General features: G+C 40.7%; 1 protein-coding gene and 1 long non-coding RNA gene across 2 annotated transcripts in view; one reads left to right on the top strand and one right to left on the bottom strand.

Annotated features, from left to right (window-relative positions):
• The window catches only part of LOC134614992 (uncharacterized), a 420,807-nt gene that overhangs the window by 314,623 nt on the left and 88,629 nt on the right, over window positions 1-17,555 (top strand). The window lies entirely within an intron of this gene.
• On the bottom strand, window positions 3,976-17,438 carry CCDC43 (coiled-coil domain containing 43). Its single transcript, XM_063425550.1, has 5 exons — window positions 17,205-17,438; window positions 7,863-7,953; window positions 6,873-7,007; window positions 5,737-5,790; window positions 3,976-4,692 (listed from the first exon to the last, which is right to left on the bottom strand). The coding sequence occupies exons 1-5, from the start codon at window positions 17,385-17,387 to the stop codon at window positions 4,505-4,507; spliced, it is 651 nt and encodes a 216-aa protein (XP_063281620.1). The 5' UTR covers window positions 17,388-17,438; the 3' UTR covers window positions 3,976-4,504.

Genomic DNA, 17,555 nt, shown 5'->3' with positions numbered 1-17,555 from the left:
TTACTAAAGAATATATAATTAAGCATTCCATTCTGCAGATGGAAAGGAATAATTATATATATTAATGTGACATATCACATGTTAGCATATCGTGATATTTATCCAGGTGTATTGATTTGCCCTAAAATAGGATAAAATATCTGTTTAGGCAAGTTAAAATTCTGCTTATAGAACATGGTAGATTACTCTTATTGGCTGGTTCCAGGAAATGACTAATGAGCTGGTTTAAATGTTATTTTATTTAAAATTACATGAGAATAGATCTTAATTACCTAGGAGGTCTAGCCAGCATTGAAAGGGTTATTCTGTCAGCTAAAGTTGTATGGCCTTAAGCTGCAAGCTCTGTGTGTGTAACTTTCACTTTCGTTTCTCTGTGAAGCACCGTCATAAATCTTGTTTGACAATTGCTGTGTTAGCCATTGGAATGTGTATTGCATACTCATGTTATACTGAATATTCATTGATTATTATCACGCATGTTACATATTATTATTATTTAAATTGTATCTATTTTTATAACAAATTGTGATTTTATTTATATGGAATACAAATATAATAAAATCACAATTTGTTATAAAAATAGATACAATTTATTGTGACAATTTAAATAATAATATGACCACTTACACGATAACGATCTTTGGGATCTGAGAATTGAAATAGTGGACAATTCTCAACTGTTTACTATTATTATCGCATAAATATCCCCACAGAATGGTCTCTGGAATTGGCTTTTCTGACATATTTTTGTCCTGGTCCACATACTTTGTTTGCTTCTGTTTCTAGGTGTTAAAAATGCAAACATGAAGCCTCCTGTATGGCTGTAAATTTCAGGATTATTTTAGCACTGGTGAACAAATAATATAAATGTTATTTAAGTCAGGAGGTGAATATCCCTCCCCTTGTCTTTCCCGTTCCCATACTTTGTTTTTGGGGTGGTTACGTCTGATGTTTTCTACTCTCCTGTATGTTCTTTGTTTAATTTATTGCATGTGTATTTGAATATATTGACATTTATAGTCTTATTGCTATGTATGATCTCTTGTAATACAGTTAACTTTAATGATTTCAGTTTGATCTGTAACGTGTTGGGATTCCAATGGTTAATGTTCTGCTGTGTTTGATGCATATTTTTCTATTCTTCTGAGTATGCTGCTCTCCTGCTCAATCTCATTAAAGGAAGTGGGGGTATTGTGGTTTTATAGAAATTGAAGAATATTTTTTATCTGGCAGGTTGGTATATTTAAACAACTTGGAGGTCCGTACCTACTAAGCCTTACGGTAATGTACTCTATCTATGGGAAAACAGCGGGGGGTAGGAGATAGAAGACTCCTTACTGACTAAATATCGGTACTTATGCAGAGTAATAAAAATGACTACTGTCTTTATTGGATCCTTAATAGCATAGTTTGCCGATAAACAGTCTCCCTTTATCGGTAGCTATTTGCCTAACCGATAAATAAATGGTGTTTGTTGCTGTGGTCTGGTTACCAAGAACAAACAAAAATTTCCCATAGTCAATTTCCCATTATTTACAGTGCTAGAAAGAATATATATATATATGTATATTCGGCAAGTTGTAAGTCATTATGGATAGAGATCATGTTATAAAGGGAGTGTAAGTGAACCCTTCGTTCAGTCCATTGGGGGACAGGGTTTTCAATCGATAAATCCAATAGCACTCCCTTTTCCTGATGTGTTGATCCCAGTTTCCCTTCCTTTGGTCCTGTCTAAGCAGTTCGATTCCCTGAAATTTCAAAACTGTAGGGTCTCCACTGTGTACATTCTTTACATGCCTAGAGATGGGGGTCTCTATATGTCTGGTGGTTTTGACAGAGTTGATATGTTCAAGGATTCTTCTTCTGAAGGGGCGGAAGGTTTTTCCCACATAAGATATTGAACATTGACAGGTGATCAAATACACTAAACCTTTTGAGCTACAATTGAAAAAGGAGCGTGTGTCAAACCTGATTGGTCACAGGGGGTTTAAAAAGTCCCGGCTTTTTCAGGTGATTTAATTCTTAGCCCCTGACGAAGGTGTTCTAATACACCGAAACGCGCGTCGGGCGTTAGCTTTTTTTACTTTTCACTTCATCACTTATTTGCTCACTTTAGGGACACCTTTGCTTATCACTATGGGTATTTAGACCCTCACAGGTTAATATAGATTTCTTCACTTTATACAGTGCTGTCCATACAGTTAGTGTGATGGCACATTAGGCAGCAATTGCTCTACTTTAGAGTTAGCTACAGATTAGAACACCCTTGAAGGTGTTGGGAGGATATTAGGGACTGATGCACAGCCTCTCTGTTAGACAGATATCAGATGAGTTAGTTTCCAGTCTCTAGCATATAGATATTAGGGGAGCTAGTCTCCAATCTATATCTCCCTCTGTACATCAAGCAAAGATGGAGTTACTCTAGTTGCATCACTGTTGATGATTGCAACACTGTATTGAGCCAACACTGTGGCTTTTTACCCTTTGCCTTTTCCATTGCTGCCAAATGTGTCTCTATGGGAAATTTTTGTTTGTTCTTGGTAACCAGACCACAGCAACAAACACCATTTATCGGTTAGGCAAATAGCTACCGATAAAGGGAGACTGTTTATCGACAAACTATGCTATTAAGGATCCAATAAAGACAGTAGTCATTTTTATTACTCTGCATAAGTACCGATATTTAGTCAGTAAGGAGTCTTCTATCTCCTACCCCGCTGTTTTCCCATAGATAAAGTACATTACCGTAAGGCTTAGTAGGTACGGACCTCCAAGTTGTTTAAATATACCAACCTGTAGGGTCAGCTCCCGGAATTTTGCCCAGAATTTGTCAAAGGCTTGTGCGATGCTGTCCTTCTGGGTGGCCCACTTCTTGGGAGTTTGAAGTGAGCTGGGTCTCGATTCGGCGGCCATCTTGGCTCTCTCCACGTGGGACTCAGATTTTGCAGGGCCCCTCCGGTGGATGCTGGACGGGTTTGTCTGCGCTTTGGGGGGGACCGGGATTACCCCCGCCGGTCCATAGGGGGGAGGGTGGGAGCGATTACGGGCTCCATAGTAGACCGTCGTGCAGGAAGAGCGGCAGTCTCTTCCCGCATCGGTCTCCCACAGGCTGCGTGGTTGCATTGTTATGAAGCTGCTGACCACCGGCGGGATTACCACAGGCATCCAGTGGAATTGTGAAGCGGTATGTTATGATTTTTGCTCGTTAGTCAGTTTTTTGGTCTTGGGCCCGGAGCTCGGGCAGCCTGCGACCCTCCACCTCAGCAGTCAGGCTCCGCCGTTATTTTAGTTTTTAATACTAGTTTTATACGGTTTCTGTGCTGCGGGAGGTGTCAGTTAAGAAGGTCTAAGTAAATATTTGCTTCCGGTCTTTAATAAACTTTAGATTATTAATTCACCAAGACTAGCATAATCTCCACCTGAGTGCTGCGGACAAGTTGCACCACAGCACACGTGACTTAAGCTAGCCCTTGCTCCCTACATGCATCAATGAGCCTTGGGCGCCCATGACCCCGACGGCGGTTCACCGATTGTCCTTCACAGCATTACTTTTGGTAGGTACTAACTCTTGCATGCTGGAAACACTTCACAAGACTTACTAAATTGGAGATGGTTATCAGCTAGTGTGATTGACATCAGTGGAGAGGAATCAGCCGGAGTGAGAATTTAAACTTGCCACTGGATCAGAGATAACATTTGTTTTAGCTTCATTTTTTTAATTGGTGGGTGAGGGCAGGACTGGAATGGTTAAACCCAAAACATTTTTTATGGAGTAACCCTTTAAAAAAAAGCTTTACAATGGACAAAAACACAAAATTAAACTTCATGTATGTTTCAGTGTAAGTGATCATGTGCCTCATGACTAATTTTACTACTCCGTGAATTGCCATCATTCTCCGCATCTATAATTATGCTAACAAATGAAAAACTGCAGTGGTTTTGCTCTCCCCAAATTAAATAGTTTCCAGACACAAATCAGTTTGCCAGGCAGTGTTTATTTGAAACATTAATATACAAATTGTATAAATATTTTTCATTCAGTGCGGAGGGGAATGGAAAATAGGTCACACATCATGGAGAGCAGTTGGCACCTTTAATCATCTTGCCAAGGTTGGCACACGTTAAACCCCTTCTGATAGCCAAGGTAATACATAACTAGTCCAGCATATCCCTATAGGGCAAATGCATGGTCATTCAATCCACTGGACAAGAGATACTTTTTACGACATTCTATAAGTCCGAATGCACTCAACCACAAACAAGTGCAGCATCATCTTCTTACACCTGTATTCAATGTCAGTTCTTCACTAGCTATGGATGTGAGCCTGGTTCTCTTGGTAGAGAACAACCCACTTCCAGTGGATGTGGGACAGGCGATCAGTTCCTGAGGGACCCCATCAATACTCAAGGAAAAGAAAGGCCCGTGTCCCCAATTGCAAGGGATTTACTCAAAAGTCTACCTCCCCAATAACCCTGCCCGAACCAGAGTCTTCAATCATTGAGTTTATCGTTTTCGCTCGCCTTTCTGTGTACGTTTTTTCTCCTTGTCTTTGCGTTCCTGCTTGGCCAACTTGTCCTTCTCCCTTTGCTGCTTGTCTTGGTCTTTCTTTTTCTGAGATGCATCTTTTAAGGCATCGCGTTCCAGCTTCTTTGCATTTACCACATCTTCAAGGTTGGTGTTTTTAAAGAGAGCTGGAAACTAGTTAAAGGGCCAATACTATTCAAAATGTGAAACAAATTATAAAAGCTACCTGAAAATAATTGGTGTGATCTGATTTCTTCCTTATGGATTCTTGTAATGGACGTATGTACATAAAATATCCTGTCTTTCCAAACACCTACCTCAGAGACACTTTTTTTTATCATCTGTGGTCAGACTGACAATATGGATCTCATGTATGGAGATATGTGCCCAGTTCTGATCATTTATCTTGTATATGTTGTAGGACCACTACGTGGATAGATAGAACTGCCACATATTTGTTCAAACTCTTGCAACACAACAAATGATCCAAGAATCGTTCTAGTGCAGAGACTGCTCCTTCTGTTGCTCAGTTTTTCTCTATCCACATTATTTTAGCATAATAAAACAATTCTTTTTACTATAAAATGGAAGTGACTTTTCATTGCACAACTGGTTCGGAATATATATTTAAAAAAGTATCACTTTCCTTAGGACAGCAATTACTAAAGTCTAGCTCTGCATTTCTGCCCAGGGTGTGGAAATTGAAAAAAATAAAAATCTACTTGATTAAGGGACTGAAATGGTAGCCCAATCTACTTATCCTGACAAAAAAATTCAGATTGGGGAACCTGTCTTAAGCCCTGGAAATTGACAGGGTTATTTACTAAAATCTGAATGGGAAAAACTGAGCGATAAGAGCGGATTAGGAAACAAATCTCCAGGTCAGCTAGTCACCGCCTCGGTTTTTTTTTTCATTCAAATTTAATTTGTGAAAATGTTGTGAATAACTCAGAGTGTTTCACCCTCTGTCCCCCAGAGTGTGCAAATTACCGGCTGCTGCTGGGGATAGCGAGGGTCTATATTTAATCTAAAACAGGAGTCTGACCTGCCTTCACAGATGAACAAGGTTATAACCCACTAGGGTCTGCACTAATTACAGGCTTTTAAGAAGAGGATTTATCTGAAAAACGAAAAGTTCTGCTATCAGTATAGCAGTTGAGTTTAAAAGGAAAGGTATTACACTTTACTAAATTATGTCACAGAAAGGATACATTTTTCGGGGTTGAAAGCAGCAGCACAGGGAGCATCCGCTTCTTCCTCTTCAGTGGAACCAGTTAAGGAATTTAACAAATTCAAGTCACAGTGTTCCGGACCCTATAGTGTTCTTTTAAATTTGATCTTACTCAGCAAATAACACCAACAAGTACTCACTTTACAAGTTTTTACTTTAGAATAAAAACCCTGCTATTATATGTTACCAGCCACACAGTGAATGGAAATCACAAACATTGACAAAAATAATCACGCAGATTAAGATTAGGTAGAGCGTTTAAAAAGTACTAAAGAATAACTGAATATATGCACCAAGTACAAAAAACTATGCTTAAATGTAGGCACTTAATTCCTTCCATTCTTAGTATCTTCACATTTAAAAACAAAATTATAGTGTAATGCGTATTGTATCTAGTGTAAACTTTTTTTTTTTTTTTTTTAAATGTATGTGCTGGTTATAAAGATATAGGTGCTATACACACATGCCATAGAGCCTAAAGTTAACTGGCTCTAGTGTGTATCACTTTGGTGCAAATGGTGACATCCTTGAACAGAAAACAGAAGTCTATAAAGAGATAGGACTATTTAAAAACAAACTACATTTATTTACATATCAATAAAAGATCCACATTGGACCAAATGGCAGAAAAACTCCAGAATCACATTTCACTCACCTTATGTATCCATTGCAGCGCTATCAAATAGTCAATACAAAATTTCTGACCGTCTGTGTCCTAAAGACTTTCAGCAATCCAGAATGCATGTATTAATCTTATCTACACCCATGCTCAAAGAGAAAAGATTCTCTTTTCCCCTACACAATTTATATTTTTAAATACGGACCTTTGTCTTGGCTTACCTTCATAGATATTACAGATTAGACATACTTTTAATAAATTGCATGAATCCAGACAATCTGACTGCTTTGGTTTAAAGAATAAAAAAAAACACACAAAAACAAAAAAAAAAAACCAGACTTTATGTACAGTTTTGACAACCCTAAATGCTCACATGGTATAACTCTTCCAGCTTGCATGAACCTTTATGTGAACAATCTGGTACATAAGTAAAGAGAGCACACAACTCTTCAAAGCATATACATCAAAAATAACTTGAATCAAAAGCAAAGGATATGCTTCATCATCTGTGATGTTGGCATACTGTGCCAGGAGGGCTGCCTTTCTTTGCTGCTCTTCCTCGGACACTTCCTTGGCTTTCACTACAATCTGGGCTTGTTTCTCAATCATGCTGGCAAGAGCCTGTACTTCATCTGGGTAGACAAACACAGCACAATGTGATTACACCTAGCAGACATTTTTGTTTTTTTCCAAAGAACACATTCAATTTCTTAACAGACACTTTCCTAAATCCATCATTTCACAACTTCGTATACTTAAAACCCATACAATGCTGAGCACAGATTAGAATATTATGTCTGGGCTGCCATAGACAGTACTCCTGTATGTAAACATCACTTTTTTTGTTTTGTCTTTAGCCTACGGAGGGAATTCATCTACAGCGTTTAATATCACTTTCATTACACCATATTCGGGCTTCTAGTTTAAATCTATCCCGATAGCACCACTTGCTCTGACTCGGGCTGTCTGTCTTGATAGTCTAAAGAAATCTGTTCATCTTACTCCACTCTCCTCGAGTGTCTGTTTTATAATTCACAGCTTTCCCTGAGACTGAAGTTAAATCAATGAGCTAAATTTAGGAATCCAGCGTATTCTTGGCTCATTGTATTTGTATATGCATTTTTAAATTCTGCATTCCTGTTCCAGAGACCCGAAAGTTGCAGAGTAATATTAGCTTGCTTGTACAATCTAGCACACCAAACTTACTTGACCTTGCTACCATCTCTGTGTTTCCACTGTGCATGCAGACTAAATGATCTAACTCGTGCTCTGCTGAGGATGACCTGGCTGGCAACAGACATAGCAAAAACAAAATCCAAGGATTCTGCCTGCAAATGTTGTTGCTGTCCAGCCTTGCTGTGTTCCAATTCATTTGTCCTTATATAAATAATACATTAGATCGTTATTTCCTGACATCTAATTGTCCTGCTTTGCTTCAGGTGTTCAGTGAAGCATAGCACTTTCCCCGTGTTTGGCTACCTGCTTACCTTCTTGTTTTGGCTGTGCAGGGCCAGAATTCTGAGTTTCATACCATTTGGTAACAATCTCGAGGCACACCTCCTCTATTGAATCTTCTTCCTGTGAAAATGAAAAAGTTATTAACTTGAAATTAATATTGCAAGTTCACAATCCGATCATTTCTGAATCAAGAGGCACATTTAGCCCGTTATAGCATAACCTCATACTTGTATCAAAACACTACTGGACTGTGTCATTTTGTTGATAATTTAGAGCAGGGGTGCCAGAAAGATAGATCCCCCAGATGTTGGAGAACTACAAGTCCTATGATGCTTTGCATGTCTTTAGAATGACAAAGCATCACAGAAGCGGTCGTTTTAAAACATCTAGGGATTTACCTTTTTTGGCACCCCTGATTTACAGCATAACCTTTAAAAAGGAAAAGCATTAAAAGCAAATATTATAAGAATGAAAAAACAAAAACAAACAGTGGGTGAGGCCATTATAAAACTAGCCTCTGAATACAGAACATAGAAATAGAATAATGCTAAATATCACTCAAAGATTATGGAGATATATCAATCTGTTACTCTGTAAATAGAGGCGATGACACTTTATAACATCTATTTACATAAAAGGAAAGTAGTAGTTAAAACATCAGACCTCCTCACCCTCAAATGATACACAAACTACATTTTCAAGAGAGAGTGCACATGCTAAGAGATTGGTATACGGTCCTTTCATTTGGAAACAAGAAGCATTATTTGCACCTGCCTGTGAATATAATAATTGTGAAAATTAAGAAAGAAAAAATGGAGTAGCTCAGCCTACTCATGTTCGAATCATCTGAATTACTCTATTGTCGAAAAGATTCCCGATAAAGTCACACCAAGTCATATGTGTGACGACAGGTGCAGTTTAATGGCAGCCCCTGTCAGGTTCTAGTAACTCGCAGTGTCGCTTCACTCACGGATAGAACTATTTGAGGCTTAACATGTGCAGAACTGCTGCACAAGCGGTTTGTAAAATCCTACACAAATTTGCATTAAGCACTATTCATAGCATAGTATACGCAAGGAGCAAAAGTACTATAATTCCTTATAGTGTGTATATATATATATATATATATATATATATATATATACATATACATATATACACACACACACACACACACACACACACACACACGCCTATATCTATCTCAAAATGCCATAGAGTATCAGCAGTCTCTTACAGGGCCAGTCCAGGCACCATAACCACAACTGGATAGCACAATGGTTAGAAGGTTAGAAAGCAATAAAGCTGCAGGCACACCTGTTGAATACGTTCCACTTCTACATTCCATTCACTTTATTACTGATGTGTAAGTACCACCTACACAATAAATAACCTTAAAATGTTGATGAAAGTTATTTTACTAGCTTGGCACATCAGCTGACACACTTCGCCAATGAATGACAATAAAAAGTTAATAACAAATTTATACTGCTGTGAGCAGACTAACCTTTTACCATAAACACTGAATAAACACGTAACTACGCATTTTTTTTTTCAAATTTAAGATTTTTATTTTCAGAGAAATAGAAACCCAAAGTGGGTATCAAACAAAAGATGGGGAGGGATACAAAAAGAAAGAAGAAGGGTGGGGGGGGAGGGGGGTATATGAGGCGACATGCCTTTATGGTGTTCCTTGCGCAGAAGGACATATACATGACATCTTCGATTATACAAGACAAAGTGAAGCGAACTTTAAATGCATTAATATTGAAATATAAATTGTCCAAATACATCACTGTATATACCTTGTATCATTGGACCCCAAGCGAAAGCAGACCCCACATAACATCCAAGGACATGTAGTATAATGCGGTTGTTAACCTCTAGCCTAACTTGGGGTAGGTGGTCAACTAGAGGGATTAGGTTTTCGACTAGTGGTTCTAGAGTTAGAATCCATCACAGTGAGCCACGGTGTCCATATCCGCTCAATCTCTCTCCTTTGTGTGTGCGATTCTGCGGAAAGTATCTCGTATTTGTAGTATTGTAGTATTCTATTTATAAGTTCTTTGCGCGTAGGGCATTTTGTGCTCTTCCAGCATTGAGCCAGTAAGTTCCGCGCTGCTAGAATAACCAGAGAAGCTATTTTCTTGTATTTTCTGTCCCATTGATCCGGGAAGATCAATAGCAGAGCCAATGTTGGTGTAATGGTAGATGTATAGTTCAGAGATTGGAGCAGTATTTGCTGAACTTGTTTCCATAAAGGTTTTATTACCGTGCATTCCCACCATATGTGGGTCATGGTGCCCTCCTGTAACTCGCACCTCCAACAGTTAGGTGTTGTGGAGGGGTAAATTTGGTGTAACCTGTGCGGTGTAAGGTACCATCTGTACATTATTTTTTTATGTGCCTCTATGTGTGAGGAACAGGATGTCAGGCCGTTCAGTGTATTTAGTGCCTTAATCCATTGTTCGTCTGCAAGTTTAGGGATACCTTCTTTTTCCCATTGTTCCACATATTTAAACGAGTGGGGCTGAACTTGGTTCAGTGTCGCTTTATAACATAGTGATAGTGATTTGGATTTAGCTGGAGCTGTGTGGCATCTGGAGATAACATTTAACGTTGGTATGATGTTTTGCGTTGGGGATCTTGTTTGAAGGGATACGTGTGTATTTATAACGCTTTTGAGTTGTAGGTATTGGAATGTGAAGGAATTAGGAAGGTTAAACTGGTCTTGCAAAATCGGAAATGGTCTAATCCCTGATGTGTCGCAGACGTCCCTAATATATTGAATTCCATGTTTAGTCCATGATTGTAATGACAACCACGGAGTTATCCTTGTGAGTGTTTCTAGAGGAGCGTGTATGCAGTACTTCCCCTTTTCTGATAAGGTAGCCAGAAGTTTATCCCAATATTTGAGGGTCACTATAGATGAGGGGTACAATGTTAATTTTTGCGGTCTGTGTATTTTCGGTGCCCACATCATATGTAAGATGGGGTGAGGATATGCTTTGTCATCTTCCATGTCTACCCATTGAAACGTGTGTTTAGGGGCATGGAGCTTTATTGCAGACTCGAGAATAGCAGCCTCATAGTAGGCAGCAATTTTGGGTAGTCCTAAGCCTCCTGTGGATTGTGTCTGTTGGAGTAGGTGGATCGGCAGTCTAGGTTTTTTCTTGTGCCAGATAAATTTGGATATAGTTGTCTGCAGTGTTTTTAGTATACGTGAAGGGATTGGAAGGGGTAACATTCGAAACACATATAAAATTTTGGGTAGTACTATCATCTTTGTAGTGTGGATACGGCCTAGCCATGATAGGTGTACATGGTCCCAGCCTTGAAAGAGTGACGTGCACATGTGTGACAGTGGGTCATAGTTCAGGTTCACAGTCTTGGTGGCATGTAGAGCAAGTTTCACTCCCAGGTACGTTATATAATTCTGTCTCCAGTCAAATTGAAAAGTCTGGCGTAATTTATCTGCTCGCTGTGTGGGTAGGTGAAGCGGTAGCGCCTGTGTCTTAGCCGCATTTAGTTTATAGTATGATATTTTCCCATACTCTTGCAGTATGGTCATAAGACATGGTAGTGATATATCAGGTTTGGAGATGGTTAGGAGGATATCGTCCGCGAACATTGATAGTTTGTAATTTGACTGCCTTATGGGTATGCCAGAAATTAATGGATTTTGTCTGATTTTTATTGCCAGAGGTTCTAAGGCGAGTATAAAAAGAAGTGGGGAGAGAGGGCATCCTTGTCTTGTACCATTGGTGAGATTCAAGGGTGCTGAGAGAAACCCTGACTGATAAACTCGGGCCGTGGGATTTTTATATAGTGTCATTATTCCTTGTATCATTTCCCTCGGGAACCCATATTTAGCGAGGATCGTTGTCATGTATGCCCAGTAAAGTCTATCAAATGCTTTTTCAGCATCCAGTGCCAATAAGAGGCTTTCTGTTCTCTCTGTGTCTATATGAGCCAATATATTGAGGATCTTTCTGGTGTTATCGGAGCCCTGTCTGCCCTTGATAAATCCCGCTTGGTCATTGTGGATTATGCGAGTTAGTATAGGGTTTAGTCTATTCGCTAAGAGTTTAGCATAGATTTTAGTATCGCAATTTAATAGGGAGATCGGTCGAAAGTTGGGGCAATGGGTTGGAGGCTTCCCTGGTTTCGGTAAAGTAGTGATATGGGCTTGTAGCATCTCGGTGGGCATGTTCCCTTTTTGGAAGCAGTGGTTGAACAATGTCGTTAGGTAGGGTGCTAGTGTGTCTTTGTAGGTATAGTAGTAAAGGTTTGTAAACCCATCGGGTCCCGGGGATTTGTGTTTCGGGAGTTGTTTTAAAATGTCGATAATTTCCTGTATTGTGAATGGTTGTATCAACCGTCGGCTCTCTTCTGCAGTAATAGTAGGTAGGGGAATGTCTGTTAAGAATGCATCTATGTCTTTTTGCTCAGGTTTATGGCAGTCTGGGCCCAATGCTAGGTTATAAAGATCGCTATAATATTTGCCGAATTCGTCTGCTATTTCCTGTGGATCAGTAAGTTTAACTCCTTCTTTCGTATGTATAAGGGCTATTTTGGTTGCTGCGGCCTTTGCTTTTAGTTGCGCCGCCAAGACCTTCCCTGCTCTATTCCCTTCTTTAAAAAATTTGTGTTTCATTTTAGTTAATAAGTATGTTGTTTTAGCCATTTCCATGTCTCTTAATTGGGCTTGTAGGTAAAGAATACGTTGTGTGGTATCGTACGAGGGTGCGTGTTTATTGGTGTGTGTGAGTGTGATCATCTCAGTATTTATAGCTATATAGGCTGCCATGCGTTGTTTTTTATTATAGCTAGCGTGCTTAATAAATTGTCCCCGGAGGACCGCTTTATGGGCTTGCCATAGCGTTGCTATGCCAATATTTCCCGTGTCATTTAGGGAGAAGTACGCTTCTAGTTCTGTTTTGATTTGTTGAACTAATGTGTGGTCTGTTAGAAGGGAGTCATTTAATCGCCATGTACGGTTCGCGCTGGTCGGGTGTTGAGTTGTCAGGGATAGTGTGATCGGAGCATGATCCGACCACGTGATATTGCCTATAGTTGAACAAGATATTTTCGCTGTACGGTTTGATGGGAGTAGAAATCGGTCAATCCGGGAATATGTGTTGTGTACCAGAGAGTGATGCGTATAGTCTTTATCCAGAGGGTGCAGGGCTCTCCAGATGTCAGTGTACCCATGTGTTTGTAGAATGTTTCCCATACGGGTAGTCATGCGAATTCTTTGTTTTGATGTCTCATGTAAGATCTTAGATGAAGAAGTAGTGTCTGAGGTTGGGTCTAAAATAAAATTGGTGTCGCCACCAATGATGATTTCTCCAAATTTGTGGGCATTAGTTAGCGTGAGGATATGGTCTAGGAATATATGGTTACCACTTTGTGGCCCATATATATTTACCAAGGTATATTGGGCATTGTTGATTATGCACTGTATAAGGAGGTATCGTCCTTTTTTATCACTTATTTGTTTTATTAGTTGGAAGGCCACCGCATTGTTTATCAGAGTAGTGACTCCTCTTTTCTTTTTTTTGTATGTGCAATGGTAACCTAACGGGAAGGCTCTGGAGGAAAATTTTGGGTGGTTGTCGGTCTGAAAATGAGTTTCCTGATAGAAGGCTATATGAGCCTTATGTTTTGTCGCTTCTTGTAAAGCCATTCGACGCTTATGGGGCGAATTAAGTCCCTTAGCGTTGATCGACAGGATGTTCAGCGTCATTTGAGTCTTAAGGATTTGGTGCTATTTGTATGTTGGGAGGGTATATCATCTCTGTGTAGGTGGTGTAGTGGGTCTAGCCCTACTGTTTTCAACCAGGGCGGTAATTTTTTATAAAATGGTAATACGTAGTATTGGATCCCCAATAGTTGACCCTTGATTTCAATCTCCTGTGCAGGTGAGATGCACATGAACATGTCTTGGTGGTGTTGCGTCGCCATGGGAGGAAGAGGGAAGGGAAGGATGAGTGAACTAAAAAATAATAACCAACTATATACAAAGAGAAGGTCTCCAACTTGAGACCAAATCGTCTTAATGTTTGTTGGGCACTGAAGCCCTCTCGGGGGATGGAGAGTCCCTTTTCTTTAGGGTGAGACCTGTCGTCTAAGGTAGGGTATTGTTTTTCCATCAGTCCCTTGACTTGGGTTGAGGCGAACGTGGGTCATCCCCAGGTATTGTTAATAGTATCTTAATTGTTAATGAGTTATAGATGTATAGAAATTGTCATCTATTTATTTAACAGTTTCATTTTTTTATTTTTTTTATTTATTTATTTCTTTATTTATTTTTTATTTTTTATTTTTTTTTTATGTATTTTTTTTTGTTCTTTGATTTTTTTTTTTTTCTTTTTTTTTCTCTTTGTATGCTACCTATGTGTTGAGGTAGTCTGAGGTGGCCTTTAAGTGCCTGTCACACGAACCTAGTGTCTTGTTGGGGTCTATTGTCCATTTGATACAGGAACCGTGCAGGGGGATGGTGAGCTGGGGGACAACGGAACTAAAATGAAAACATGTTATGTTCTTTAAAGTCTGATATGAACCGGTGGACCTTATTGACTCTAATCGTGAGATACCCAATAAGCCCGTGTGTTCCTATCGGCTCATGGCCCATGGTGCGGGGAGTGAGAGGCGAGGGGCAGTATCCATATTTTAGTGCAACCGCTGCTTCTTCCTAAGTGTGTTTTGGCGGTCTTATTCTGGTTTAAGATTTAGGAACAGCAACATTACTGAGTAATCAGGGTTTGTCGTTTAGTACATTGTGTTGTGGGCTAGTTACACTCGGTGGGTATTGTGACTCTAGACCGTATGTCTATTGCTGTTAGATATTGTGGAAGTGCGGTATGTGCTATTTCTAATATGCGGTACTAAGCCCCTCCCCGCCTTTTACTATGTAGGCCGACCTGTTTGTTGCACTTCCTTACAACATATTGGGATGTTCCCATGTCTCACTCCTTTCTTGTGGGGCAATAGTCAAAAGCCGACATATTAGAGACACAATAAACAATTAACTATAAAACTATAAAACTATGGAGAAAAACAAACATCTAACACCGTGTGGGATAAGTATTCACCACAGCTGCGCTACTCCTTAGTGAGTCATGAGTATACGCATAGTTACTATGGGCTCCACTGGTCTTATGTGGGAAAGTCACTTATCTGTAGTTTGCGTTTCCCAATCTGGGGTTACTTTCATGGGAGCTGTCGTCGCCTCTCGTGAAGTAGCTTGGTTCGCTGCGTCTAGTACAGGAATGTTCCATTCCGCCAAAACCCTTTGTCCCTCCTCTGGGCTAAGAAGATGTTTTTCGGTGCCGTTCCTCCTGATGATAAGGCGAGTCGGGAAACCCCATTTATAGGGTACCTCTGCCGCTCTCAAGGCTGTAGTTATAGGTAGAAAGCTTCTACGTGCGTTAAGCGTCGTTGCTGAGAGATCCGTATACAATTGAATTTTATTGTATGAATCAGGCAGTTTAGGACGTTTCCTGGAAGCTGACATTATGGTTTCCTTGGAGGTATAGTAATGTATTCTCGTTATCGTGTCCCTCGGTGTTGATGGCGGGAGGTGTCTGGGTCTTGGTAGTCTGTGGGTTCTATCCAACAGTAATGCTGATTCCGGGAGGTCAAGTGCCAGCAGATGGAAAAGTGTGGTAACGTATCTTCCCAGCTCGCCGGGGCCTATATCCTCCGGAATGCCGCGTATGCGCACATTGTTCCGGCGGTCACGATCTTCGTGATCAGCGAGTTTGGTGATGATAGAGGCTATCTTGGTTTCCAGATCACTGTAGGCCGAAGCCACGTTGTTATGCGCCTTAATGAGCTCCTCAGTTTTGTTTTCGAGGCAATCGGTCCTTTCACCCAATGCTTTGACATCCGCTCTTATTTCCCGAGCTAGCTTGGCAAAGTCTGCTTGCAAAGATGTCTGTAAGCCATTCAGCATTTTTTGTATTGCTGATTCCGTTGCTGGGATGTCTTTATGGGATATGGAGGTGTAATCGCTTCTGTCGGAACTTGAAGCTGGTGAGACTGTTCCGTCGGCGCCATCTTGCGCGCGGCGTGGCGGTGAGGCCATAGCTGCGACTTGTAGTGAAGGTGTGTCTTTTACCTTATTCTTTTTCGTGGAGCGTTGTGTCATTTTGTTCAGACGGTGCTCCAGTCTGTCTAGGCAGTATTAGACAGGTAAGTTTCTCGTTGTTCGCTAGTATAGTCGCTGTGTTAGGGTATTCTCTCCTGGAGCCGATCGCTCACACGTCCGACTTCATGAACGGTCAGGCCACGCCCCGTAACTACGCATTTTAAGTCATGCTGCGCTTGCTTGGCACTGCGGGCTCTCTGGCAGCAGTTTGTTGGGCAGTGAGAGCAAAGACTTATGTAATTTGTCATGGCACAGCTGTGATGGGGTACTCTGGCAAATGATCCTTGCAGCTTCCTAGAGCTCTTAGATGTAGGACATTGGGTTGGGCTTTACCCAATTCAATGTCCATGGAGGGCAGCCATGTTTTTTGTGAGGATTTTTTATAAATATAAAACAAATCTACCCAACTGACTCTAAAGGCCATTTTGCCTGCACTCAGTTTATTAAAAAAAGTTTGTCAGTCGACAAACGTCCAATAAATGCCATCCAAATAAACAGAATTTATTGTTTGGAAGTGTACCTTAAGCATTAATATGTTGGCTGAGTGCTGAGTTATTGATACTCTCTGTGTCAAGCTGCACAAAAACAGTTTGACACCGAATCTGTGGGCATTACCAAGGGCATGCAGGCATCATAACTCCATTGGGTTGTGGTGGATATGGTACTTAAGAGTACCCTTTAAGTCACCTGACTTCACCCTTTCAATGTATTTAAATATACAATTTCTAACTGCAATAGACATTTATCCAAAAAGTACATTGTGCATTAGAGATTTTCCACACATTTAAATTTAGTTTGCACTATGAAGATAAAGACAAACTAACATAGATCTGGTTTTATTTTCTCTCTCTCATTTTTCCATAGTTTACAGTCTTACCATATAGACAGCAGGTTCTTTTCCAAGAGTGACTTTATTATATAGCTATCATTAGACAACCGACCCCACTCACTGCTTGATTGCAAAACGGGCCTGGTTAAACTAAACACTAAGTAAAATTGTTTCTCCTTTCTAGTGCGGAGGTCAGTGGGAACACAGGAACCAGTTTATTGTGGCTCTTATTCTGGACATCATTAACTTCATCCCACTCATGGCAGATAATATTACTATTAATAATAATAAATCGGCTCAGTTTAATTGGAACTAAACACATTATTATTATCATTATTATATCTCTCTCCCCCCCGGGACCCAGTGCTCTCCCCCCGGTAATCTCACCAGGAAGGCGGCCAGGATGCCCCTGAGAGCCTCGTCCCTCTCCTCGTGGTTGTCGTCCTCCTCTCGCAGGACCCCCTGGATGTAGGCCGGGTACACGGCCGGGTCCATGCCCAGCTCCTCCAGCCGCTGCTCCAGCCACAAACCGAAATCCCCGGCCACCACCTGGCCGCTGGGCGCCGCCATCTTCTCGCCGGGCTGGGGGTCCTTCCAGGACCAAGGGGGAGTGGCCGAGGGCGGGGCTGTCTGTAGAGGGCGAGATGGGGAGTGAGCATGCGCACAGGTCGCCGCGTGATTGGCTAGCGCTTTCCTCACTAGTTTGCAGCCTCTCGGCCGCCGTCCATAGGCGGGAGT

This window comes from Pelobates fuscus, chromosome 6 (genome assembly GCF_036172605.1).
Source record: "Pelobates fuscus isolate aPelFus1 chromosome 6, aPelFus1.pri, whole genome shotgun sequence".
Lineage (NCBI taxonomy): Eukaryota > Metazoa > Chordata > Amphibia > Anura > Pelobatidae > Pelobates > Pelobates fuscus.
Note: the sequence above shows the minus strand (reverse complement) of the source record. Positions and strands in the feature narration are given on the sequence as shown.

What these genes read in the sequence shown, in the direction of transcription:
- CCDC43 (XM_063425550.1), bottom strand. Translation starts at nt 17,387, where the DNA reads ATGGCGGCGCCCAGCGGCCAGGTGGTGGCCGGGGATTTCGGTTTGTGG. An exon ending in CAACATCACAGATGATGAAG is followed by an intron (nt 5,791 to 6,872) that starts CATATCCTTTGC and finishes TAACTGGTTCCA; the next exon opens with CTGAAGAGGAAGAAGCGGAT. An exon ending in TGCTTTCAACCCCGAAAAAT is followed by an intron (nt 4,693 to 5,736) that starts GTATCCTTTCTG and finishes ACTAGTTTCCAG; the next exon opens with CTCTCTTTAAAAACACCAAC.